Source organism: Scomber scombrus, chromosome 13 (genome assembly GCF_963691925.1).
Source record: "Scomber scombrus chromosome 13, fScoSco1.1, whole genome shotgun sequence".
Classification (NCBI taxonomy): Eukaryota; Metazoa; Chordata; class Actinopteri; order Scombriformes; family Scombridae; genus Scomber; species Scomber scombrus.
Window position 1 is genome coordinate 6,163,506 of NC_084982.1, and position 27,892 is coordinate 6,191,397.

Consider the following 27,892-nt stretch of genomic DNA (forward strand, 5'->3'; position numbering starts at 1 on the left):
GGAAACTGGCACGAGCACAGAGAGAAGAAATAGAGGAAGAAAAGTAAAAATGAGAGAAAAATGAATAGAGCAAGCATTTTTTTTACAGTCACATTAATTCTGTTGGTATTTCATCTGAAAAATACAGCAACAGGACTAAAGGTGTAAAACTTTGCCAGCAGCAATGACACCTTTTATTCATTTATTCCAAAATAAAAAAAATAGTGATGCTCCTGTTCCTGGAGCTTTCCCCATCTCCGGGGATTAAAATGTCAAACTGTCCCAAGGGTGGCACCACAGGAAAAATGATGTGTTCATTAAAATCAAAAAGGGGTTAAAACAGGGTTCCTTAAACATTGTGTTTCATTCATGTGACCCAGAATTTTAATTAGCACGGATCCAAGCTCATAAATGCATAGTTAACCGCCACAATATCTACATTATACTATTATTAATGAAGTCAGGAACTTCAGTACATCTTCTCTCATGTAACAAAGCCCTTTTCACATTTTGAGATGTCATCAATCAGGCATCAGGGACGCAGTAAAAATGTCCTGGTTCAAATTAAACGCTGATACCAGTGTGATAAAGAGCCAATGTAGGAGCATTTTGACCTTGGAGATGTCAGTAAAGTCATTTGGATTCATCATCAAGAGATTATAAATATCTAAAGCAAATGTTAAAGCTGTAGGGCCAGAAGTTGTTGACATGTTTTGGAGCTGTCATGGAACATAATGTTGGATACACAGATAGATCTAATGTCTTATGAAGCTACATCACCACCACTGTCCTAAAATCAACATAACAAGGGCCAGAAAGAAAAAAAACATTGTGTGATACATTGGGCAGTGTTTATTTCGTATTAATCTATTTATTCATCAGTTTTATTGAATTAATTGATATATAAATAAACATGTTGTCTGTGTTTGTCCCTCAGTTCTTGTCAGAGGTGGATGCGTGGTGTAAAGTTTGCAGTGAGGGAGGGTTACCATCGGAGATGCAGGAGCTGGAGCTCGCCATCCATCGTCACCAGAGTCTGTACGAGCAGGTCACCCAGGCTTATACTGAGGTAAACCAACTGCACATTACCATGAAACCACATAACCCAGTAGGAAAAATCAACTACCAACAGAACCTTAAGCCAACATTATTCTACAACCAAAATCACATTTGATATGTTTACTGTAAGAGAACATTGCTGTAGCATCTTTGGTATCACCTGTTCATTACTAAAAGAAACCTACAGTTTCAGTTGACTTCCCACAGCCATCCCTGTTATTTTCACCAGTTTCTTCCATTGTGTCATTTTCTGCCTCAACAAAACGTTGCTTTCTTTGTGTTTTTCCATAAAAATTGTTAAACCCAAACAAAATATTTGAGCTTTTAAGACATTGGAAATGTCTTGGAAGTATTCTGAGAAGTTAGTTCTGGAAACACTGTATTTTACATTCCCCCTTAGCATTTATTGGCAATATATAAACAGTGACTAAATGTTTTTTAAAACACTGTAATGTAGTTGTAAACAGATGTGCTTGTTAATTCATATACTGTCAACACTATAACTCCTCCTGTAAGTCACTAATAAGTGGAGATCATATAAAAAAAATCTAAAAGAAATTTGTCTGCAAGGCTGAAATAACTCCCAAATACAAATAAACACTTAAAACGTCCTTATATTTACTGTTAACTACATTATAGTGTGTTATACACTTTTTATTAAATATTCATATACTGCATATAATTGTTAAATCAGTGGACTTAAAGTGTCACTTCAGTTTCTTAAAAAGACTGGAAACCATGAATACAGTTGCAATGAAGACGTTTAGCTGTCAGGGAATAGTAATGATAATAAAAGATGTATTATAGGGAAGGTTACAGTAGTATTATGCAGAGCTCAGGCAGAGCAAAGCTGAAGCATAACGTCTTTATTCTGGCAGGCGAGAGTGCAGGCGAAGTAAAATTGAACAGAACTGAACAGACCAGATCAAAGCAGAACAAACAGAGGAGAGAATCCAACAAAGCTGAAACTGAAAACGGGGACTTTAATACAAACTGAACTAATGAAACAACAAGGAACAGGTGGCGAGACACAAGCGCAGGCTGGGAGAAACACAATATGACCTTGTGCAAACTGTCCCACAACTCGCACGAACACAACGGCGCACAAGTCACAATGAGCACACGCAGCAAAATCACAGTTGCCAAAAACATGAATAAATCAGTCTGCGGCTCACATTTAACAACGTAAATCAAACCAAAAGACAACTGCGGCTCTGAATAACATAACTAATGTTTCACTTCACTTTAGCTCTTAGTTCTGATGAGAGTCAAAGCACAAAGCAACAGGTCAAGTGGTCCTTAAATATAATCTGCAACCTCTCTTATCCGTCCTTCCTACTCAGTCCAGTTTTAAACAGGCAGAGAAGCCAAAGGGCATTTGGTAGACTGGTACAGAACCATAACAATCAGTGCAAGTACACCCTCGAAGGACGGATTTGGACTCCAGAACACAGAGTCTCTCCTTTTGGGTGCTTGTCTGTCTGTGTCGCTCTCTGGCAGCCCAGTGACGCCAGCTCGTGATTGGCTGTGATGACAGGGTGGCATCGGTCAGCTGCTGCTGCGCCGCCGCCGCCACCGTCCAGATCCACTGTCTGAAAATCCCTCTGTGTTCCGCTGAATTTAGTCTGGGAATGCTCCGGCTCTTCATCCGCTCTTTGATGCCGCGTTCCGTTTTTATCTTCAGACGGGGCCGACGCAGTGTCACTCAGTTTATGCTTATCTGTGAACAGAAGAAGTTTGTACACACACACACACACACACACACACACACACACACACACACACACACACACACACACACACACACACACACACACACACACACACACACACTTCTAAAGCTCTGGGCAGAGGTGGTTAGGCTTGGCAAACTGTGACAGCATTGTGACAGGTTTAGAGACTTTTTATCTTGTAGTTGGACTAAATGCGATTTCTTTAATAAGATGAACGTTTGATAGATTTGCTGACAGATTTCCTTTTAGGTTTCCAGATATTTGATGCCAACTCTTCTTCTCTTTTTTTTGTTTGATGTAAACGGATACAGATGAGTTACAACATCGTGTTCAACAGTGTGTTCTGTGGAATTTGTGATGACAGACATCTTTTTTAAATTCAAAGCAGAGATGAAGATGTAGGTGTTTTTCTGTTGTTGTTGTTTTTGTGGCATGTGCTGGAGTTCTTTAGGTGTAAGCGAGACAGAATCTATGTGTGCAGACTATGTAGAGTGTTTATTTCATTACTGGGTAAGAAGTACAAACTCTCTCATGCAGTTTGGTGTTTTTACATGATGATCAACATGTTTTAAATCTTTAAATCTTATGTATCTTATTATGTAAATCTTAATTTTTTTCCCACAGGTTCCTTGTCGAACAAAAAAACCTGTGCTGAAACAATGACTTGATTAATCAACAGACGTGCATTATTTTTCATAAGATCAACACACATGGAGCAGCAGGATGTTTAAACCAGCCTGCAGCTCCTTGAAATAACTGAAATCACTCAAACAGCACTTTCTTTTTATTTTTTTAAATGATCTTAACTGATAAAAAACACTGATTACAGGGTTCATTTCTCACAGAAAGGAAGTAGGAGTCATTACTGTGTGCGTGTGTGTGTGATGCAGAGGTTTCAGTGGTGTGTTTCCATGTACAATATAGCAATTAGCAGTAAGGACTGAAAGGCCAGTTTGGAAAGTATGTATTTGTGTCAGAGAGGGGAGGAGAGAACCAGTGTTAAAAAAACTAAAAAAAAGTGTTACCCCCTCTCATCTGTTGTCCTGTCTGCCTTTTTCTTTGTGTTTTCAGGTGAGCCAGGATGGTAAAGCCCTATTGGACGTCCTCCAGAGGCCTCTGAGTCCTGGCAACTCTGATTCGCTGACAGCCACTGCCAATTACTCCAAAGCGGTCAGTGCCATTATGCTAGTGAGGCTGGCAAATGCTTCATCTGCCAACCAGTTACAAAAGAGATGCTTTGAGTGCTGTGTAGATGAAACTGGTCTTTGGTTTTCAGGTTCACTGTATCCTGGATGTCGTTCACGAAGTTCTTCACCATCAAAGGCGCCTAGAGAACATTTGGCAGCACCGAAAGGTCCGACTGCACCAGAGACTGCAGCTGTGTGTGTTCCAGCAAGATGTCCAGCAGGTACAAAGACCAAAACCCACACACACACACACACACACACACACACACACACAAAGCATACAGCAAAGAAGTGACAGTCCAAAACCCAGCGGGAAGACTGAGAATATGTTGTTATTATTGGATGTAAATATCTTGGAAATTATAGTTTTTAAGCAACTAAGAAAAACAACATTTTTTTATTGCTGTTTTGACTTTACTAAAAAGGGGTTTATACGTGTTTTATTTACCCACAAACTCAGAGAATTTTCTCAAACCACAGTGGAGCATGTAATCTTGTATGTAAGCATGTAATCAAGTGAAGAGACGACAGTGACGTGTGTGTGTATAGAGTGTGTGTATAGAGTGTGTGTGTGTGTGTGTGTGTTTGTGTGTTGAACTCTGCTTAGCAGAACAGATGAAAATCAGCATACCATGTGCATTCATCTCAGCTGTCTTCTGGTCCCAGCTGTATAGTGTGTAATGTGAAAATTCCTGAGATAAAACATTGTGAGTGGATCTGTGCTTCTGCTGGTACCACTGATCATATTTCATACAGGAGCAGACTATGTGGGTTTGGAGAGGTGTCAGCCCAAATTCCTGGAGGTTTTAGGGATAATCAGGGGCTCAAGATTTAATATCGCAGCTATATTTTATGAAAGCTATTTTTAACCATCAGAGCAAATGTCTTCAGCAGTGGGAGGAGGAGCGCTTGTTTATTATCTGACTTTGTTTTATGTGATTGTGGGTCTGACAGTAATGCGGCAGGAATGAGGTACAACCAAGTACCACTGGCATTACCCAAACCCCTGGAATCTCAGTAAAGAGGCCACATGCAAAATCATGAACATAAAGCATTGTAACAAGGACACTAAGTGTTTCTGATGTAAAACAGCTGAAATCAGACCCGCACACTATCATCCAACTGCAGAGCTGCTGCTCTAGCAGCTTTACACCTGCGCTTCCAGTCCAACCTGTGCCACCTCCAGGCAAAAGCAGGAACAGCTGCAGACTTATGTAGACCTCCAGATGTTAGATATGTCAATATGTGTCACCTCCCTGACTGCCAGCTCCTGCAGGAAGCGGCCAACTGAACCACGGCAAGCATAAAGAGAGGGGTCGTAACACGGTTATACAGCAGGTTAACATAAATATACTGCCGCTGTTAACATGGTAACCCAAGTATTATTTCTGTGGCTTGTATTGGGGTCATGTGTCACATAAAATAGAGAAACTGCACCAACAGCACATCGAATACATTTAAAACGAAACTATTGTGACTGAAGTCATCATGTATGCACTGTGTATGTGTGAATGCCCCCAGGGAGAGAGAATTAGGGCACCACGCAGACTACAAATTCAAAGATGAATTCTTTCATTGCCGGCGCCATGAAAACATTTCTATGTGACCCAAGAGAGAGTGTGAGAGAGTGTTTGAGAGTATGTGTGTGTATGTGTGAGGGAGGCAGAAAGACAAAGAGAGAAATAGTGAGGGAAAAAGAGATCATATCAGTCGGTTGTAAATTCAATGAAAACAGAGCCTCGCCAACCGTACTCGTCATGCACGAGCTCCTATGAGACCCCAGAGAGAGACACGGAGACGCACACCGGGCTTACCGAGGGCGAGAGACACACACACAGAAAGTATACAAGGAGTAAACGAGAGAGTAAGCTCATACCTAAGTCTATAAATCACTAAAAGCAGAGTTATTCCAACCAGGGTAGTAATGCTACAGGATGAATGTGACCCCAGAGAGGTAAGAGAGAGAGAATTGCACAAGTGAAGGCTGAAAGAGAACATATTAGGTGTGTAGTTTTATTTGGCAGTTTGAGCTGCACATTCAGACAAAGATGGCCCGGCAGCAGTCGGCGTGCTTCAGTTTGTGTGTGCCACGACCTGTCGTTGACCTTTCTGTGGCTCCAGCTGGACCAACTGCAGTTCACTGACGTCATGTGTTCAGTGTTCATCCGTACACATTGTTTCCTAAAAGCCCAAGACACTACTTTGAGACCCACTGTAATGGCTTGTTAATGTTTTTTTCTGCACCAAAGCAGCACTTATCGTTAGAAGGAATCTCCGGGTTTTCAATGAGGAATGAGGTCACCTGGATCGCCCCAAAATCTGTCCTCATTTTGTTATAGTTTATATATCTGATACAAAAGATCAAGATATGAGAGTGGAAAACATATTTTGATGCTCAACAGGTAGACTAAAGTGTGAGGATTTGATGTAGAGAATGTGTAAAGATAAACACCACATCATATATTCTGTACTCTATTGCCGGGTAGAACTTCACAGCTTCACTGGCTAAGTTAAATTAATATTGTTATTTACCACTTTAACATTATGCTGTATTGATGGATAAACTACATTCTGCCAAACAAGGATGAGCTGATCAAGTACAATTGTCCTGATCTGAATTGATGTGAGTCAGTTTGTATTTAACATCTTTTATTTGTCTACATAATACAATATGACAATAGACAATGAGCATAATCAGCTGTAGCTAAATTAGTCAAATCCATTCTAAACATACTGGTGAACAGGTCTGTATTGTAGTTTCCTTTTAAGGCTGTCTGATAATAGAAATCATCAGCAACAGAAATCACTACGACCATAGAACTAAAAGCTGATGATACAGTGTTATAAAGATTATAAACATATCCTATATAACTGATGAGGGTCCAACAGACCATCCAAAATATTCAAATATCTATTCAAGCATTTAATGACAATGAAAGAAAAAAAAAAGACCAACAAAGACAGGGATGGAGCCTGGCAGTCACCGCTGAGGTTTGGTAGTTAGACGTCTAATTGCACAGAATATTCAACATCCTGTTCTTCACAGCAGCTGTGACCTAAATTTTCCCACGCAGATCATGAAGGTTTCATCTGTTCCATTTTTAATTCATGAGATCTGAGACCATTTTGTACTTTTGATCTGCGCGTACACCATCAGGGGAAATAAACGGGTGTTATGAACAAAAAAAGTGGTGACCTTTAATACTGAACGTGTCAGTATGACGGTGTGAAAGGTGATCGTTGTGCTCTCTTCTGTCGTTCAGGTGATGGACTGGATAGAAAACCACGGCGAAGCTTTCCTAAGCAAACACACCGGCGTCGGGAAATCCCTCCACAGAGCCCGAGCGCTGCAGAAAAGACATGACGACTTTGAAGACGTAGCTCAGGTGAGTCTGTCTTTTCAAAGTATTGCAATGTGAATCCTCCCTCCATTAGAAAGGCACAATGGTGTCACAATGATCATTATTTTTTCAGTGCGTCAACACTCAGATGCTCCAGCATCCAGTATCAACACTGAGAGGATCCAGTTGTCTTTTGGAGTCTTGCATTTCTTTGTTTATTTCTTCAGACAGCATGTAAGATGACATGAGCAGTGTTCATGTCAACTCTTTCCAAAATACACAAGCTCTCATTTACAGCATCAACAAAACTATGAAAATTCAGAAGTTAGTAGTTTGTATTTATCAAATGTTTATTTGCGTGCCTCACACACATCTGCAAGTACTCTGCCTTGATTAATCCCAAATTTTCAAAACCACCATGCCTGGTGGTGGCATGAAGCATGAAGACATGCTTCTACATAACCATTTATGGTCACAATCCTTTTTCTGAAAGATCTGCAGAAGATGTTATCCATTCCTGAACTCAACAGCGCTGTACAGTCAAATATTTAGGAAACAATGCAATTAAAGTTTAGGTCATAAAGATCAAAACAAAACAAAGATGCAATACTGAAGCTCTGTGCAGAGGTTTAAAAATGTGGTTTGGGAGCAGGTCAGTGCTGCAGAAGAAATGGTTTGTAAAATAGAAATAGATCCAATTGAAAACTGAGTGAAACACTCTGTGGGCAGTTTCTCTGCATTTGCTAGTCAGCACAAATGACCAACATTGTCAAACAGAGTTTACAGAAATGGGGTTGAAGTTGATGTGAGGTTGTAAAAGTGTTTTATGTTCTTCTGCATTAAAGCTGTCAGTCGCCTGATTTGATTTGTTTTAAAGTCAAGTAAATACACCCACAGTCTGTGTGTGCTGTAGAGCTTTGTATAGCAGAACAAAGAGTCAAATTGTATCTTAAGTGATCAGGATCATTAAATCCCGATTGTCTTTGCTGCTGTTAATTGGCCTGAACACAGACACACACACACACACACACTCACACACACACACACACAGATATGATTTCATGACAATTAACAAATCATTTGCCACTTGGTTTACTGCAGTTTCAGTAAAGTAGAAATCCTATAAACGAGTGTTAATCCTATAAAGAGTGCGTAGTCATGTAATCTGATGTTTACACTCTGGATTAGGATTAACCTCCATAACCTGCTGTGGATCAGCATTATTTGGGTCAGATAGATGCGTTCGCTCTCCACATGTTTCTCCGCTTTTCCTCCCATTAGAATTTCTACCCAGTTTTGCCCGTAAACGTCTCCACTTAACAATGTGCATAACATGAATTAATTTAATACGCATTTAAGAGACATGCCAGGAGATAGAGAATATATTAAGTGTGTTTACCCACATTATACTTTGACATCCTCTCCCGCACACACAAACACACACACACACATCCTCAAATGTATTTTCCTGAAGGGTGAAATGAATGTCTGCTCTATTTGATCTACTTTTGTCGGTGTGTGATTGTGTATATAAGATTATAAAATAAGATCATCCTTATTTAATCCCATGATGGGGAAATGTACAGTGTTACAACTGCAAAGTGGATAGCAAAAATAGAAAGAGTGTCAATTAAAAAAAAAGAACCATCATTAGTGCTAGTTCACCAGGTGTTAGCATTGGTAACTAGCTTTATAACATGGTTAATATTAGTGACATGGCTGTGGTAGTCTGTATCGGGTAGCAGTTCACCAGGTGTTAGCATTGATTACTAGCTTTATAACATGGTTAATATTAGTGACATGGCTGTGGTAGTCTCTTAGTATCGGGTAGCAGTTCACCAGGTGTTAGCATTGGTTACTAGCTTTATAACATGGTTAATATTAGTATCATGGCTGTGGTAGTCTGTATCGGGTAGCAGTTCACCAGGTGTTAGTATTGGTTACTAGCTTTATAACATGGTTAATATTAGTGACATGGCTGTGGTAGTCTCTTAGTATCGGGTAACAGTTCACCAGGTGTTAGCATTGATTACTAGCTTTATAACATGGTTAATATTAGTGACATGGCTGTGGTAGTCTGTATCGGGTAGCAGTTCACCAGGTGTTAGCATTGGTTACTAGCTTTATTAGATGGATAATATTAGTATGGTTTTGAGGATGTTATATGTCTGCGATATGATGCTTTGGGTGTTTTCTGTGTAGCAAGGAAAGCAAGGAAGTGCAGCACAGTTGCACAATTTGTTTTCAGTAATAACAGAAGCATTATTTTTGATGTTTTTTTGAATAGCCGAGACCAGTCAAACCACGCTGACATGGAAAATAGTTATGCCTCTACCCCAAGACAATGAAACAAATTTTTGAAAATTCAACAACAATGTCTTCTGCCAGAAAGAGCGTCCCCTTTGCTCTATAATCCACAGAACATGCTGTCAGCAGTTTTTATCGGGTCATGAGGTTTGATCTTTGGTATTCAGGTGACAGGGATGATTCTGCTTTACTATCATCTCACTGCTGCAATCCTCACTCTGTGCCAAACCAGCCATACACAAAAAGTAATAATCTCTTGTAAATTATAATCTTTATCTTCTGACTAATCCCTCTAACATGTGGAATATCTAGACAGACCCCAGTATCTCATATTCTTGAATAACTGGGTTCACAGTGCAACATTTTCTCCAAGCTCTAGTCCCACAGCCCCGACCACCAGTCACCCCAAAATATCTCTGATGTCATATATTTCCCCAAGTGAAATATTCCAGTGGTGATCTCTCATACTTACCAGAATAGACTGACACTAATCCATTTTGTGCTCCTGATGAATGCTGAGCTCTTTAACACTCATACAGGATTTAATCCCTTTTTGGGGAGATAGAGGAGGAAACACAAAACGTTCTGCTGTTGATTTACAGAAGCAGGAATTAACATTATAATAAAACATGATCTGACTCTGCGTGTTTGTGTGTGTATGTGTGTGTGTGTGTGTGTGAGAGTGAGTGAGTGAGTGAGTGTGAGTGTGTGTGGTGCTCATGTCAGTAAATGAGGTCAGAAACACTGTCAGAAATGATGAGACTGCAAACACAGCCATAATTAGAATCATTATTGGTAGTGATAATGTCAAAGATGACATCATGACCATGATGGTGGTGATAAAAAAAGTGACCAAATGGACATTTATCATGAATGATAAAAAAAAAAATGTAGATGATAGACAGTCATGATGATGGTGCTAATGATATTTGATGATGATGACAAATGTGAGTGACAGGAAAGGTGTGAAGATAATGACAGTAATGATGCCAGTGTAATGTTTTCTTTATGGTTAAGATGATTAAAAAGGTTATTGATTGAGAAGATGACACTTTTATGATGACAGCGATGTTGAGGATAAATATAATGACAATAACAATGATAGCGATAATCAAAGTGACACCATGTGATGAAAAGTTGTATAATGGAGCAGGCTGAGTAAAGAGCAGCATGATGCAAAGTGGTGTTCCTGATATGATGCATATGTCTGATATGTTCTATAGCAGATTATTTTTTGCCTTTCACATCATTACTTATCACAGGTAAAATCAGGAGCTGTATAGAAGTCGTTCAACATCTTTATTAAGTTATTTGTCATTTTATCCTTGGTCTGGTGAGAGCTGAATGGAAGCAGCTCTGATTTAAAACAGACGTTAAACTGTCAACTATGTTTGACATCACCTGCCAGCTATACAGCCTTTTATCTGTAGCCATGGTTCAAATGATTTTAAGACTCTTCTACCTGCCAATCATAAATGTTCCATATGAATGGTATATGGCAGCGCTAATGCATGGCGATGGCAATGTTGATGAACGCCCCCCTCTCTCTTTCAGAACACATACACTAATGCAGACAAGCTGCTAGAAGCGGCTGAGCAGCTGGCTCAGACCGGAGAGTGTGACCCCGAGGAAATCTACAAGGCGGCCAGACACCTGGAGGTCCGAATCCAGGACTTCGTCCGCCGTGTTGAACACAGGAAGCTGCTGCTTGACATGTCCGTGTCCTTCCACACACACACCAAGGAGGTGGGACACAGAAACACACACACACAAACTGAAAAAAGGAACAAACATTCTGCTGCTGCCAGCGGGTTTTACTATGGTTAATTCTTGATTGTATTACTAAGCACAGATACTGTGGGATGTGATAAGTGTGAAGTGCAGGTTTGAGCCCCAACAGAACAAACTGTTTCCCCTGCCACAGCTAGTGGCACTTTAGTCTGTCCTGTAGATAAGAGTTAAGAGTTATTTTGAGTATCCCCTGCAGAATTCAGCAGTGTTAAGATGGTTCAGTGGAAAGAGATTTCAGTGCTAATGGCTGGATCACTGTCTGTCTGTCTGTCTGTCTGTCTGTCTGTCTGTCTGTCTGTCTGTCTGTCTGTCTGTCTGTCTGTCTGTCTGTCTGTCTGTCTGTCTGTCTGTCTGTCTGTCTGTCTACTTATGTGTCCAGCTGTGGTCGTGGATGGAGGAGCTGCAGAAACAGCTGTTGGACGATGTGTGCTGCGACTCCGTGGATTCAGTTCAGACTCTCATCCAGCAGTTTCAGCAGCAACAGACAGCCACACTGGAGGCAACGCTCAATGTGATTAAAGAAGGAGAGGAATTAATACAGCAGCTCAGGTAATGATATTAAAATGTAAAATGTTATTAAAGAAAGAGAGGGATTTATGCAGCAGCTCAGCTAATAATATTCCTACTTAATACTGGCATTAAAAGGTCACATTTCTAACAGTCACACAGGAAGATTCTGTTTCTTTTGTTTGTGTAAAGGAATATAAAATAGTGGTAACTTTTGAAGGAGAGTACATAGTGTAAATTTACCAGTGAGTGTGGATGCTGGTTGGTTAATACGCTAATCTACTGGGAGATCCCCATTTTCTTACAGATGGTAAAATGGAATTAAAATGCTAAAGTTTGTCATGTTTACTGCATCTTAGCATGATGTAATGTCTCCCTCTGTCTTCCCGTTCGCAGAGATGCAGCCATGTCGACCAATAAGACGCCACATTGCAGTTCCATCGCACACATCCAGGGGGTGCTGCAGCAGCTGGACGAGGCTCAGGGCCAGATGGAGGAACTGTTCCACGAGCGCAAAATCAAGCTGGACATCTTTCTCCAGCTACGCATCTTTGAGCAGTATACTATAGAGGTAAGAGCGAAAGTCAAAGTCGACGTAATTGGAGTGGACATGCTTGGATCAGCCCTGTCACATACACTTGGTCGCTGTTGAAGAGTGTTGCTCTCTGGGAGCAGCTGTGGCGTCACTCAGGGCTCTGCTGTGGATCCCCTGCTGTTCCCTGTGTAAGAGCCTTCACCCACCAAGCTGACTTCAAAGAAGGACTGTCGACAATGGCTGACTGATCAAATTTTGCATTTCTTCACAGTGCCAATGTGAAACGTAACACTTGAACACACTAAAGACTACAGCTACTGGCCAACATGCATATATCTTGTCTTTATTTTTAATCCAACACCACAGACGAAGTATAATGTTAGTTGTAAAAAGTAAAGAGAAATTAGTTATGTAATAAAATGTGTGAAATCACATTTGCTCTACTTGAACAGCTGGTCAGAGAGCCCTCCTTTGCCTCCATTGCAGCCCAGCCCAACATCTGGGTCTTTGACGTTGCAATAAAATCCAGGAGTGATTCACCTCTTTTTTTTTAGGATCTTGTGATGTGTTCTGTTGATCATTATGTTGTCGCGTGGCAACCTCTGATCTGTTTCTCGTCCTGCAGGTGACAGCGGAGCTAGACGCCTGGAACGAGGATCTGTCTCGTCAGCTGAATGACGCCAGCCGGTCAGGCGGCAGCAGTAGCAGCGGCAGCGGGGGAAGCGGCGCCTCGTCTGGCAGCGCAGAGGACATCGGCCTGGCGGAGCAGAGGCTGAAAAGGCACGCAGAGAGGAAGGCAGCCATGAACAATATGACCTACGAAGTGATGCAGCAGGGTCAAGATCTGCACCAGTACATCATGGAGGTTCAGGCTTCAGGTAAGTCATACACACATACACACATACATGCATATTGTTTGTATTAAAATGAGGTCAAGAGGACAAGACAGGAGGAAACACAAAAACAAAGGACAGAGAAACCCAGACACCCTTCTGTTTTGTACTGGAGTTCACACTTGACATCATTATGCTTCTAAAATGCCTCCCGAGTGACCGATTGAACTTCTGCTAACAAAAAACTGTTTGGTGACAGTTAATCAACCGTGTTCTGGATCTGGACTTTCAGCCGCACACTCTCCAAATGAGGGGGAGAGTGTGCCTTGATGCTTTGGCATAAACTGTGATCCCAAAGAAAAGCGTGTTGTGTGGAGCAGAGAGAGAGAGAATTAGGTTAAAAAATCGTCACAGCACAATCCTCTTATTCTCTGTTTGCGTATATGTGGAGGTCACGGTCTCAGTCACTCTGCCCCCCTGGAGTGACAAATCTGTCTCATCCACACACACACAAACAAACACAAACAAACAAACAAACACACTCTCTCTTTCACATTGCCTGTCACTGATGACGGAGGTTGTATTAGTTAGTGATGCCACAGGATGCAGCAGAAATGCAAAAGCGACGACCTGTAATAAAATAACTTAAATGTGTCATGAATGAATATGGCATACAGGATGTGACAGTAACCACTGTGTGTGTGTGTGTTACAGGGATCGAGCTGACAGGGGAGAAGGACATGGACTTGGCCTCTCAGGTTCAGGAGCTACTGGAGTTCCTTCATGAGAAACAGCAGGAGGTGGAGCTCAACGCGCAGCACACACACACTCGGCTGGAGCAGAACCTGCAGCTACGCCACCTACAGGCCGAAGTTAAACAGGTACACACACACATACGCTAAAAGCACCACACTCGCAAGAAACATTTATTCTCTACACAATGTGATAACTCAGTGTTGATTTTGCCTCTGAATCATCATTTCCTTTCCTTTGTTTTGAACATTCATTCCCATACAGATAACAGAATTAGTTGACATTTTCTAGACATTATAATGGACAGCAAGCAGGAAGCAGCTTGGCTGGTTTAAAAAAATAAATGAATGTATCTTTGTGCGCCTTTTTATAAAATTTGTTTTTAATGGAAAAGCATCAGACTTTTGTTGTGAGAGGTCTGTTCACACAAGTAAGAAAAAAGTCGTGAAAAGGAAATAACATGAAGCTTTAATGGAGCTCGGTTGGCTGACTTTATTATTTGAAAGAAAGCAAAACTGCAAATCTGGTTTGGGACAGACTCGTCCACGCTGGAGAAATGACAGGAACATCCAGCTCTTCCTCCTAGATAAAGCAAAGAAGATGTTTTAACGTCCTGTTTTTAAAAAAATGAAAGCTGCTGCAGATGTGAATGTGAACATGCTTGTGCGTTCAGACAGGAAGCGCACATGCCGCAGATGGATACAACTGAATTATTGATGAGGTTTATGGAGAAGTGCTAATAACTCCCACATACACACAAACACACACGCTGCTGCTTCTCCACCCTAACTCTTCTTTTCTCTCTCACTCCTGATCTGTATTATGGCACTCGTCCAGTCATATATCTACTGCAAATAAATCACAGTTCAGTGACCTGTACAGACTGCCTACACCAATTGCTGGCATAATATAGGCAAAACAATTTAATAATATGCTGCATGTTAGCAGAAACCATGGATTACCTACAACTGAACTCATTTTGTGTTTTTTAATTCAGTACTTCTTTATCTCTGGCAGACTATGAGCTGCTTTCAATAAAGTGCTATATCATTGATTTTGATATAGATTATACTCAAAATGCACATATGATATTATTTCTCTCCTAGGCTGCCCCATATTTGTGGTCTTAATAAAAAAGCTACTCTATAGATAGCACTGATTGATAGAGGTTTTTTGAAGATGGATGGACTGAAGGGTCCACAATGATCTTGGACAATGATGCGATTCTAAAAAGCTACAATCCTTAATATACAAGTCTATAAAGTAAAAGGCTAAATTTAGTATCACCTACATGAGTGTTAATAAAATTAATAAGACACCTGCAGGAGACAACAGTCTATTGTTTCTGTTCTTCATACATTTAAATCATAGTTTGCTCACACTGGATATCAGCCTAACTCTTAACCCACATGTGTGTAATTTCAGTTCTCAATTAATGTTCCATTCTTATGTTTTTTATGAGAAATTGTCTTCAGTATTTCCCTCCCACAGCATTCACGCAAGTATCGCCTCATTTTAAAATTTGCATAGAATGATTGAGTCATACTTCTGTGTAAATGTCTGTCTTTCTTTGTCTCTTCAGGTGTTGGGTTGGATTCGTAACGGTGAGTCCATGTTGAATGCCAGCATGGTGAATGCCAGCTCTCTGTCTGAGGCTGAGCAGCTGCAGAGGGAACATGAACAGTTCCAGATGGCTATAGAGGTACACACTTAGAAACGCACACACACACACACACACACACACTAATTATTGCTGCTCAAACCAGGCTAACTGTACTAAAGTAATAATTATTTCAGTATGCATCGGTTTGAATAGTAGCGGATGGGTGAGCGCTCTGATACACCCACACACACTCTTTGTCATCAGTGTTTGAAGCAGACTTTCCTCAATAATTATTTATTTCATTGATTTTGAAGAGTAACAGACGCTAACGCACACACGTGCAAGCACGCACACACATTTTCATGCATTGCAGTGCTATCTCGGTGTATATTTTTGAACCTGTGAGTGTGTGTGTGTGTTTGCATGTAATATGTATTGCTTTGTGTGGAGCTTTAAATAGCTGACTCCAGAAGTGTGGGAGCACTTACAGGGGTGAAAGTCCCTTGGTCAGCACTGTACTACGCACACAGACATACACACAAACACATCGTCTTGGCTCAGACCCAACATGCGTGTTCTGGCCTCGTTTCAGCCCCTCTGGAGTTTCGATTGGTGCGTGTGCTTGCGTGCGTGCGCGTGTCTGCATCCTCCATCAGACTTTCCTAACATACATGCACACACATAAAAATGAATGTATCATCTGCTTCATTACCAGTAGTAAAACATCATTTATACTGATAAAAGAACAAAAAAAATAGAACTGAAATACAGATAAACAGCAGTGTTTGATTACTGGAATTGTTTTTAATCCATAAAATTGAAAAAAAAAAATCTCAATTACGGTATATGAATAATTCAATTCTTACATTGGAATTAAAGCAACTCTATGTTTGAGTTTGTTAGTGTATAACGAGACGAGAAGTCATCAACAGAGTGCAGATTGTTGAGTGTAGAAAAACATATATGCTGACTGAAGTGTAACTTTTAAAATAAGATTTAGCTTTAGCTGTTATTTTTACAGCAGATTGATTGTGACAGGCTCAGACAGTTGCATTAAAGAAAATGCACCTCCAAAAAATACTTCTTTATAAACCTTAACACACTGGAAACATCTGATGCACGCATTTTGAAGCACACCTATTACTTCAAATGGCCGAATGCACGCCAAAAGTATTATGAGGCACATCTTTAAGCCCCTACTCTGACCTTGTTTCAATTCTGGAGCGTCAAATAACCCAACGACTTAACCTGAGAGATAGCACGAGTGAGCCGAGAGTGCAAGCGAGAGAGACAGTGCAGCTGTGGAACAAGGAGAGGGGGGTGGACAAGAGAAATGTAACATTTTCTGGTTGTTTCATGGTGGTTATGTTCTAAAGCAGAACTAAATAACCATCAAACACTCAACAGATGATTTACTGTAGGAGCAGGTGCTCTTAGTTTCATTTTACTCTGCTGCATTTCTTCTTCTCATTCATTCATTACATCCAACTAATGCACTGCAGCAGTACATACAAAGAACAACACTACAAAATCTGTGTTGGCATCAATTGATGTGCAACAAATGAGGCGCCTCAATTAATCCTTTCAATGTGTTTGTACCTTTAATGTCATCTTTAAGTGATACACCCATCTGTTAGTGCTTCAGTTTTCAAAATCTTTCCTCAAAACTAGTGAAATTAGGTACTGAGAACATTATTTTCTTGTACAAAAAATGCTGACTTTGTTCTTCAGGAGAAAAATGAAGAGCTTTAATGCAGAGTTTTGATCTGGAGCTTATTTATTTATTTATTTATTAACTGAACTAATGAGTCAGTGATGTAATTGACTGTAACTATCTCTCCTCTACTTCTTCCACTCTTCCTCCTTCAGTCTCTCTTCCATGCGAACTCTCTTCAGAAGACTCATCAGAGTGCTCTGCAGGTCCAGCAAAAAGCAGAGGTAATTACAACACTTATTATTTCCTGCAGTAAACCTATAAGACTGACTTTAAACAAGTATGAGTAACTCCTGTTCTTAACTGCTATTATTTTCTTTATGAACGTATTTTACCCTCTAACTCTGTCTTATCCTTTTGCTTTCCCTCTGCTTTGTTGCAGATGATGCTACAGGCGGGTCACTATGATCCGGAGGCGATTCGGGGCTGTGCAGAGAAAGTTGCGGTTCACTGGCAGCAGCTGATGTTAAAGATGGAGGACCGTCTGAAGCTGGTCAATGCCTCCGTGGCCTTCTACAAGACTTCTGAACAAGTACATCTCTCACACACACACGCACACACGCACGCACACACACACACACACACACACACACACACACACACACACACACACACACACACACACACACACACACACACACACACACATGTTTTAATGTTTTATCATATCTAAGCATGGAGCAGTAGTGTCATAATGTCACCAACTGCTGTGTGTGTCCAGGTGTGCAGCGTGTTAGAGAGCCTGGAGCAAGAGTACCGTCGGGATGAGGACTGGTGCGGCAGTCACGATAAACTGGGAACATCGGCCGACACAGAACACCTTCTACCTCTGATCAGTAAACACCTGGAGCAGAAAGAAGCCTTCCTCAAGGTGAATCAACTCTACTTATCTGACATCAGCAAAAAAACTAAACGAGAACAAAACAACACAAACTTCAACAAAGAACTTTTCACCTTAAATAGAAGACACCAGAGCAGAATCGAGGCAAAACAAGCTCTTCTATATAGATTCCAAATATCTAAGTTAATGAAAGTTTTGATAACATTTTAGGAGAGATAAGATAGCAAGGAGACAAGTTGATGAAATGGGATATCAGAGGAGATGAGAGATAACAACCATTCCATCCATCATGACCAAAAACTCATTAAGTTAAATTACTTTTAAGCTGATAAAGTCTCCGTCTCTCCGTTTACACTTTGGAGTTTCATTAGCTTCGCATGAAATTTGACCATAAATGATCTTGGATTGGTAGATCCATGTCGAAAGATAACTTTCACAACAACCAAACCAAACACATTAGCTCCAACTTTTGACAGCAAAATGTAGAATAATCCTTAACAGTGTGAAGAGTGTTAGCCTCAGTGTAACCAGCATGTCCCTCTCCTCCAGGCTTGCACTCTGGCCAGAAGGAACGCTGAGGTCTTTCTCAAGTACATCCACAGGAACAATGTAAGCATGCCTGGAGCCGCCGGTCACACCAGAGGACCCGAACAACAAGTCAAAGGTCAGCACTGGTCATACTGTTATTACTGAAAATCAATCACATCAATCAATCCATCAACATATTTCCATTTTAATTTCATATTTTAATTCAAATCCTATTGTGGCAGACTGAAAAACATAGCTACAACTTTTTTTTATCAATCATTAAATGTTGATATATTATGTGATATAAATTTTGTCCAGCTTTTGAAAGACAGTTAAATCAGAGGGCTCTGATTGTAATAATATCCCGACCATGAGCACTAATATAAATGTAGACCAGTTTTAGGAATTTGGAAACAAAACTGCTTCATATGAAAGTTCAAATTGTATGCTTTATTTTTCTTGGCATGTCTTAAATCAGATGTATAGTATAATGATAATAATAACTTACCCAAGGTATGCTCAATTTCAGTTGGAAAACCTCATCAGTGATCTGGGAGCACTTTTTGGGCTTAAGAGGAAGTGTATGTTTAATGTGATGTTGTGTGTTTTTGTGTGCAGCCATTCTGAATGAGCTGCTGCAGAGAGAAAACAGAGTTCTCCACTTCTGGACGTTAAAGAAACGAAGGCTGGACCAATGTCAACAGTACCTGGTGTTCGAACGCAGCACCAAGCAGGTCAGACCCTGTGTGTGTGTGTGTGTGTGTGTGTGTGTGTGTGTGTGTGTGTGTGTGTGTGTGTGTGTGTGTGTGTGTGTGTGTGTGTGTGTGTGTGTGTGTGTGTGTGTGTGTGTGTGTGTGTGTGTGTGTGTGTGTGTGTGTGTGTGTGCATGCATGAGTGAAACAAAAGGAAATATTGCTGGCTGGATTTTGACTCTGGGGAAATGTGCAGCACTACAGAAACATCTGGTTTATGTTATCTGGGAAAGAGTTTATAAGAGCAGATATAATACAGAGATTGATCCTCAATCCTATCTGTGGTGTGTGTTTGTGTCTCTCTGTGTGTGTGTGTGTGTGTGTGTGTGTGTGTGTGTGTGTACAGGCATTGGATTGGATCCAGGAGACAGGTGAGGTTTACCTGGCCACACACACGTCACCTGGCGACAGCAGCGAGGAAACACAACAGCTCCTCAACGACTACCATCACTTCAGACTTACTGCCAAGGTACACTGTGTGTGTGTGTGTGTGTGTGTGTGTGTGTGTGTGTGTGTGTGTGTGTGTGTGTGTGCGTGTGTGTGCGCGTGTGTGTGTGTCTGTTTGAAGCTCAGCTGCTGACAGCTTTATAGAGCTTCAAAGGAGCTGCTGTGAGCATCAAGCCAGTAAACAGTAAAAGATCAGCATGTCCTTAAATTCATACTTGTTTAGAACTGCACTAATGATACTGAACATGCGACCTCTATCTGCACACTTGAATAAAGCAGAGAAGAATATCAACTTTCTGTTCTTACACTTAGATAAAGAATATGATGTATCCAGTGCTCTTTAGGTGCCAAATCAAGGGAACACAGAAGACCTGTGGAATATGGCTGCTGCTCCTTATTTTAGTGCTTCATACAGGCAGCTTATTTGTTCTTTGTGTTTATGTTGTGCAGTCTTTCTGTGCCTGGCAGGAGGGTTGATAAGAAGAAATGAGATTCTGTAGGGGTGCATGGGGAGACCAGGGGGTTTTGTTTTGTATTCTGTTTGTTCTTCATATTTTTTTCACTTCTGATTTCTTTATAAAATAAAAAGATTTAGGACAGATACAGTCAGTTCACCCTCTGAATGGTGTTTGTATAGATGGATATGGGACCTGATTTGTGTGTGTGTGTGTGTGTGTGTGTGTGTGTGTGTGTGTCCTCAGCAAACCAAGGAGAAGGTGAAGCTGCTCATCCAGTTGGCGGATAACCTGGTGGAGAAAGGTCATGCCCACGTGTCAGAGCTGAAGCGATGGGTGAGCACTGTGGACCGCCGCTACCGGGACTTCTCGCTACGCATGGGCAAATACCAGGAGAGTCTGGAGAGAAGCCTCGGTGTCAGCTCGGAGGTGAACATCGCTGCGGTTACAAACATAATATAAATAAATATTCATCTTGGGTTTTTTTTCTTTTCAGATTATTGACTCTTATTTATTTTCCTCTGTGTGCAGGACAATAAAGACTTAGAGCTGGACATCATCCCCGCCAGCCTGACGGAAGCCGAGGTCAAACTGCGCGACCCTAACCACGAGGTCAACGAGGAGAAGAGGAAGTCCGCCAGGAAGAAAGAGTGAGTAAAGCAATGAGAGAAGAGACAGAACAAGTCTGTACATGTTGCTGCCTCTTAAAAATAAACACCATTCAAATCAACTCTGACAACCGTCTTACTTGGAATTTATGTGATTTAGTGGATTTTCATCACAGAAATGACCCAAACTCAAATTACATGAAGCATTTAATGACTTAGATGATCATTTAGTCACAATATAGCTACAATAATTGACCCTTTTGAATAAAACGCCTTCCTCAAGCTGAGTTTTCTGAGTCTGTCTCCATGGTGATGATCTGCGTCCTGTGATATCTCCAAAGTTTAGACTAAAAAGACATCAAAGACCCATAATTGAGGTGGTAGCACAGTGTACCAGCTGTCCTCTAAAGCCTTCTGAAGTAGTTTTATCTTTTCAAATAAAAGTCTTGGAGGAACATCAGTAGGCTCAGGCTGTAATGGAGGACACAAAGTAGTACCAGTTAAATAATTCATGCCATCTGATCCTTCTCCTTTCCTTCTGGGCTTTTCTCTTGTAGTCTTAACTTTTTTCTTGTCTCAGGTTCATCATGGCAGAGCTGCTGCAGACAGAGAAGACCTACGTCAGAGATCTTCAGGAGTGTCTAGAGGTGAGAAACGCTCTTCCATTGGTGTGTTTCTTTGTTTTCATACATCAAATGTCACCTGGTTTACCTTACATGTCTCTGTCTCTGTGCCTGTGTCAGACCTACCTGTGGGAGATGAGTAGTGGCGTGGAGGAGATCCCCCCAGGCATCGCTAACAAGGAGCACATCATCTTCGGCAACATGCAGGAGATCTACGACTTCCACAGCAAGTGAGAGACTTGTAGATGGTTTCTCACTAAGCCCACAATCTGTGCTGTGTGTGGAGAAACTAACCAGTCTTCCTAGATGTAGAAGTGAATAAGCACATGACAGAAAGGCAACCAATGACATATACATACTTCATTTAAGCTCTACATCATATAAGCAAATAATATAGAGTTAAAGAATAGAAACAACTTGGTCAAGATCATTTTGTTAATCTTGTTTAGCAGAAATGAAACAATTCCCTATTCAGTTTTTCTGCAGTAGAAAAACTCTAAACTGTAAGAACTGTCACCACTTGAAAACCTCCCTGAGGGAACTTTCTGGGTTTTTCTTAATGTTGTAGCTATAAGGAAGCTGAAGAGGCATCTTTGAGGTTTTCCTTTATGGAGGCTTCATGAACCCACACATTTTCCCCGAGGCACTCCTTTGGTTCTGATCTCAATGTGGTACCTTCACAAACCTCTGTGTTTATTCCTCAAGGGAACGTTTTCTTTTCTTTCTTTTCTTTTTTTGTACTCATCGACTCCATTTTGATCTTTAGGCAACTTCTAACCTACAAGATTTCATAAAAACTCTGTAGGGGTTTCAGATATGTTCATGATATTTTGCTTTCTCGCAGCCAGACTTTGAAGAAACCCACAGGAGAGAGTACAATACAATACAACCTTTTTTATAGTGGAGAAACATGTAGGGATTTATGAAGTGTTCTGCTTCAAAAAACAAAAGAAAACAACTGATCCATATAAAAAAATATTAAGTGCAGATCGTGATCTTCTGCTCTCTGCATCTGTGTGTGTGTGTGTGTTTCCAGTATTTTCCTGAAGGAGCTGGTGAACTATGAGCAGCTACCAGAGGATGTGGGTCACTGCTTCGTCACCTGGGTGAGAGTCAGCACTGGATTTTTTATTAGGATCAAAATAAAACTGACCTCTGATTTCTTTGATCTCTGTCTGAAAAGGGGATGGGGGCTGCATAGAGCATAATAACTGTAAATATACAGTCTTTTATTAGACTTTAAACACTTATTCTCTCCTCTCACATCTCATTCCAGGCTGATAAATTCCATATATATGTGGATTACTGTAAGAACAAACCAGACTCCAGTCAGGTGATACTGGAACATGCCGGCAGCTTCTTTGACGTGAGTAAACCTTTTATTGCTCTGCAGCAGGGTTATAAAGAGAGTGTACAGCTGCGTGTTTCCAATTTCCCTCCTGCAGACTGAGCTGGAGATAGTTGTGTAGTTTGCCAGTTTTGTCAGCAGATGGTGCTGTTTGATCATGGAAAAGTTTGGATCCCTAGCAGCAGCAGCAGCATCCATAATTGAACATTTAATATTTTTGTCAATTTTATTTCTTTCTCTTTATTTTTGTATTTGCAATGTTGTCTTTGTGTGCATGAACAGGACATCCAGCAGAGACGTGGGCTGGCCAACTCCATCTCCTCTTACCTCATCAAACCAGTCCAGAGGATCACAAAGTACCAGCTACTGCTTAAGGTAGATACACACACACACACACATATCAGATCATGGTCACTTTTGGTCACTTTACATTCATTTCCAGGAGACTTACCCTAACCCTTACCATGACTACTACTCACCTAATTCTAAACCTTACTTTAACTTAACCCTGACCTTAACCCCAAAAATATTTTTTCCAAATTGGGGGCACGATTTTTATCCCCAAATGGACAAGCTGCCCCCAATTAATTGGTACTAAGTCTGAAATATGTCCTCAGAAGTAGCCTATGACAGATCTCACAGACACACATTCGCACACAAACACACATTTGACTTTAAATCTTCTTACAAAATGTGGTAAAAAAAAAAATCTAAATTAGGCAAATTTCCACCTGTACAAACTTTATTTTTTATTATCATGTATGGTTTATTTGGATGCATAAGTCTAATTTGGATTTCAAGGTAAATTTGCTAAAGTTTTGCAACAAAAAACAGAGTGAACCAAATTTAAGATGTCAAACTGATGGTGGTGAGTAAGTGAGAGGACGGCTTATTTGGGTCAGGAAGAGACCAGGACTGATGGAGTATGCAGCTAAATATGAAGCTAAAATATCATACAAAACAAATATTTTTTAATGCAATTGTTTTTCAGCCTTTGCAGTCTGTTATGTCTCCTCATCACTATTAATGTCCTGCCTTTCTTCTCCTGCAGGAGTTACTGTCTTGTTGTGAGGAGGGTAAAGGGGAGATTAAAGATGGTTTGGAGGTGATGCTCAGTGTTCCTAAGAGAGCTAATGATGCCATGCATCTTGCCATGATGGAGGGTAAGAAACTAATGTATGCTAAAAGATTATTTAGAAAAGGGGCATGGTGTCATACATTTTACAATATGTCATGTGTTTGTTATACAGTACTCCTGCAGATTCAAACTGAGTGCAGCCTGGTTAATATAATTATTAAATAGTTTTGTCCTCCTCATCCTCAGGCTTTGAGGAGAACCTGGAGGTGCAGGGTGAGCTGATCCTGCAAGATAGTTTCCAGGTTTGGGATCCCCGCTCTCTGATCAGGAAGGGGCGGGACCGACACCTCTTCCTGTTTGAGTTCTCCCTGGTCTTCAGCAAGGAGATCAAAGACTCAGCGGGCAGAACCAAGTACCAGTACAAGAACAAACTACTGGTGAGCGTGCGTAACTGTGCTTGTGGTGTGAGACACGTGCAGCAAGTGTGTATCAATACAGTCCAGTGTTAAGCTGTCACATTTCTAACAATACATTCTCCTATCTTCACTACTCTGCAGACGTCAGAATTGGGGGTGACCGAGCACATTGAAGGCGACCCATGTAAATTTGCTCTATGGGCAGGAAGAACCCCATCCTCTGACAATAAAACGGTGCTAAAAGTAAGTGAAAAATAAAATGTGAATGAAAAAAAATGTGATTATGCTGCCAGTATAAAGTGTTACATTAATAATAATAATGATAATGTTATACTGCTGTGTCTCCAGGCATCCAATATGGAAGCTAAACAGGAGTGGATTAAGAACATCAGGGAGGTGATCCAGGAGAGAATGACTCACCTGAAGGGGGCGCTCAAGGAGCCTGTTCATCTGCCTAAAACACCAGCAATGACCAAACCCAGGAATAACACTAAGAGGTAAGCAAGAACACACACATTTACACTTACACTGTGAAAGCAATGCTCACAGGATTGACTTTGATGAACATGTGATGGGACCGGGTCAGCATTGTTACACTGAGGGCTGAGCTAGCACCACAGGCTGAAAGGTATTTTTCAGCATTATTATGATAGAGGTTACAAACACTGAGGATAAAAAATATGTGAAAAATCCCCCAAGCACAGGCAAAACACAGCCTCATGAGTGCAGAAACATTGCCCAGGGTCAGATTGTACATTATGTAAGGAGATTTCAGTCAAGTACAGTTCAGTTCAGCTGTGTGACATTACAAAGCTCAGAAAAGAAACAATGTGGTGATTTTGATTCCAAAACACTCACTAAGGCTGCAGTTTAAGTATTAAATTGCTCAATAAATTATAATTTGGCTTCATCAGGAGCTCTGCTTTCTTTATTAATGCAACAGGAGTCACTTAACAATCTTCAAATGTTCGGTAAAAGAGATGGAATGAAATAATAAGCTGCACAAAAGAAAATATATCTTAATAACCACAAAACCACATTAAACCAATCCCCTCACTGTTTACTGTTATAGTTTTTACAATTTTTCTGTTAATAGATCAGATACATTTGAACTCTCTTTGTTTGCTGTGGATAAGTTTCCCGTGGAATTTATTCAACTTTTTCTCTTCCCAAACACTGACTCTCACTGATTGAGTAAATCAGTAAATGATTCAGTAAATTCAGTGGACTGCAGATCCAGTAACACTGTTATTTGAGCCATGATTCCTCAAAAGCTTATGCAATAAGTAGACGCGACTTTTTCACCCCTCTACTGTTGCCACAACTAAAAACTTCATCATTGTAAACAACGATACTGCGGGTAGAAACCTTATCACAGAGATAAAAAGTGCCAACACAGCAGATTAGAACCTTCTTAAGACTTTAAACAATGTTGCCAATATTTGCTCTTGATATAATCGCAAAGGGTAAGACACATAGACTGTATATAAGAAAGGTAAGACATCAGTTCAACACATTTTCATTCATTCTGACTGTGTGTGTGTTCAGGGAGGGAGGTGAAGACGGAGACAGTCAGGGAGACGGCAGCAGCCAACCAGATACCATCTCCATCGCCTCCAGAACTTCCCAGAACACTGTGGACAGCGACAAAGTAGGAAACACACACACACACACACACACACACACACACACACACACACACACACACACACACACACACACACACACACACACACTCACACGCCCACTACACACACGCTAAGCTTTTCACAGGTTGAAGGATGGATGAGTTGAAGGCAGCTGATTGGGCCTCGGGTCTGTGTCCCGTGACGAGCTGACGACCCGCAGCTGTCTCAGCGCTACAGGGTCTCCTGCGCATCTACAATGGACAGAAGCAGGGGCTGTGCATGTGCCAGTGGCAGAAAGACTGCATGTGCACAGAGTCTATGTGTGCTTTCTTGAAAATTCAAAGAAACTCAACTCTGTATGAATGCAGCTTTATGGTAATACTTTTTGTGAGTGTGTTACATCCTTAAGTGTACATGTAGGTTCAGCTTAAGGTTACGGGTGTGTTGAGTGTGTAGTTGGTGTGTGTGTGTGTGTGTATGAGAAGTGTTAGGTAATGTCACCATACAAACAGAGAAACAGAAGATGAAAAACCTGTTCAGGTTTTGTGCAGGTGTCTGTGCAGAAGTCTCCTACCAACCAGCCTCTCACATCCAAGTAAGCCAAACTCTGTTTTGTGTCCAAATCAGAAAAGGAAACCGGTTAAAACTATTGGATCTAGAGGTATGTCCACTCAGGCATACCCTTATGTTCACTGCCCACTCCCCAGTTTAGTCATATGTGTAGTTTTGAAAGTGTTGCACCATTTATAAAAGTAGCAGGGTTTACCTACCTTCTTCTGTCATGGCACAGTCTGTGTTTAACATGTACTTGGCACAGCTTTAGTACTCACTACTTTCTGATACATGTTTTTAAAAGAAGGCAATGCATCTATTAAAATGTAATTGAATTTGTGAATTGGGAATAGATGAATTACAGAGTGACTCTCAATGCTTTGTTTAAAGGTCTTCAGTCATGTTCTTAAAAGCAGGTTCATCTGCAAATAACCAACAAAGCCTTAATTTGACATATTTTGAATGGAGTTTGGTGTAGGTAAGCAGTTTGTTTGTCTGTTGTGCTTCGACGGTTTTAGTAGTTGTTTTGATTCAAGCTGATTGTTCCCCAATGTTGCCGTGTCCCTTCCGAGTACTTGGCAGACACTCACGCACACACACATCCACCCACACACACGCAACCCCACACAGATGTCAGTCATGGCCTTGCACTGTAGTATTACACAGTGTGGCCTTTTCACTGTGCAACCCCACGCCTACACATTACACTGGGTCTAAATGTCAGCACCACACACACACACACACACACACATACACTCTTCCTCACTCACTCAGAATGTCCATAGAAGTGTGGCTTGTGTGTATATGTGTGTGTCGTAGCATCTGAACTTGTTGTCCCTCTTGTTTTTTTATTTTTTATTCTTCCATTGTCTCCACCACTCTTTCATCACTTTCTGCTTGTTACGCCACTTTAGAGTAAATGTTTGTCTCTTCATAAAATACATTAATTTATACAACACATGCACATGTCTGCCAAACCATAACTGTCCATATGTGTAAATGATTTTATATAGTGGCATTCTGTCTCTCTGTGTATGTCTCCTTTTCCAGTCCAATGAAAACATTGCAATGAATTTTTCCAGCCTTTTTTTTTTTTTTTTGAAAGTGTGGGTGTGTTGTTGCTCCCATCCAGTTTATTGTTTTTAAGGATTTAGAAAACTTTCGCTAGCTATTTTTGGATCCTCCTCTGCTGTTTTCCTGAAAAATCAAAGAAAAAAAAAAGCACAGCACGGCTCCTACATTTTGTTTTTGGTATGTTTCATATTTCATGTGCT

General features: G+C 40.8%; 1 protein-coding gene across 1 annotated transcript in view; it reads left to right on the top strand.

Moving 5' to 3' along the window:
* LOC133992960 (kalirin-like) overlaps nucleotides 1-27,892 on the top strand; it is a 139,287-nt gene that overhangs the window by 52,450 nt on the left and 58,945 nt on the right. The window contains 29 exon segments of the mRNA XM_062431769.1: nucleotides 917-1,048; nucleotides 3,843-3,941; nucleotides 4,048-4,179; nucleotides 7,222-7,344; nucleotides 11,161-11,352; nucleotides 11,777-11,946; nucleotides 12,301-12,475; nucleotides 13,065-13,126; nucleotides 13,181-13,317; nucleotides 13,987-14,153; nucleotides 15,608-15,727; nucleotides 17,498-17,566; nucleotides 17,725-17,874; nucleotides 18,064-18,213; nucleotides 18,733-18,847; nucleotides 19,330-19,445; nucleotides 19,810-19,932; nucleotides 20,612-20,794; nucleotides 20,897-21,015; nucleotides 21,554-21,620; nucleotides 21,717-21,826; nucleotides 22,633-22,702; nucleotides 22,873-22,962; nucleotides 23,227-23,319; nucleotides 23,996-24,107; nucleotides 24,269-24,459; nucleotides 24,580-24,681; nucleotides 24,787-24,935; nucleotides 25,987-26,089. Coding sequence (XP_062287753.1) covers nucleotides 917-1,048; nucleotides 3,843-3,941; nucleotides 4,048-4,179; nucleotides 7,222-7,344; nucleotides 11,161-11,352; nucleotides 11,777-11,946; nucleotides 12,301-12,475; nucleotides 13,065-13,126; nucleotides 13,181-13,317; nucleotides 13,987-14,153; nucleotides 15,608-15,727; nucleotides 17,498-17,566; nucleotides 17,725-17,874; nucleotides 18,064-18,213; nucleotides 18,733-18,847; nucleotides 19,330-19,445; nucleotides 19,810-19,932; nucleotides 20,612-20,794; nucleotides 20,897-21,015; nucleotides 21,554-21,620; nucleotides 21,717-21,826; nucleotides 22,633-22,702; nucleotides 22,873-22,962; nucleotides 23,227-23,319; nucleotides 23,996-24,107; nucleotides 24,269-24,459; nucleotides 24,580-24,681; nucleotides 24,787-24,935; nucleotides 25,987-26,089 — 3,621 coding nt within the window.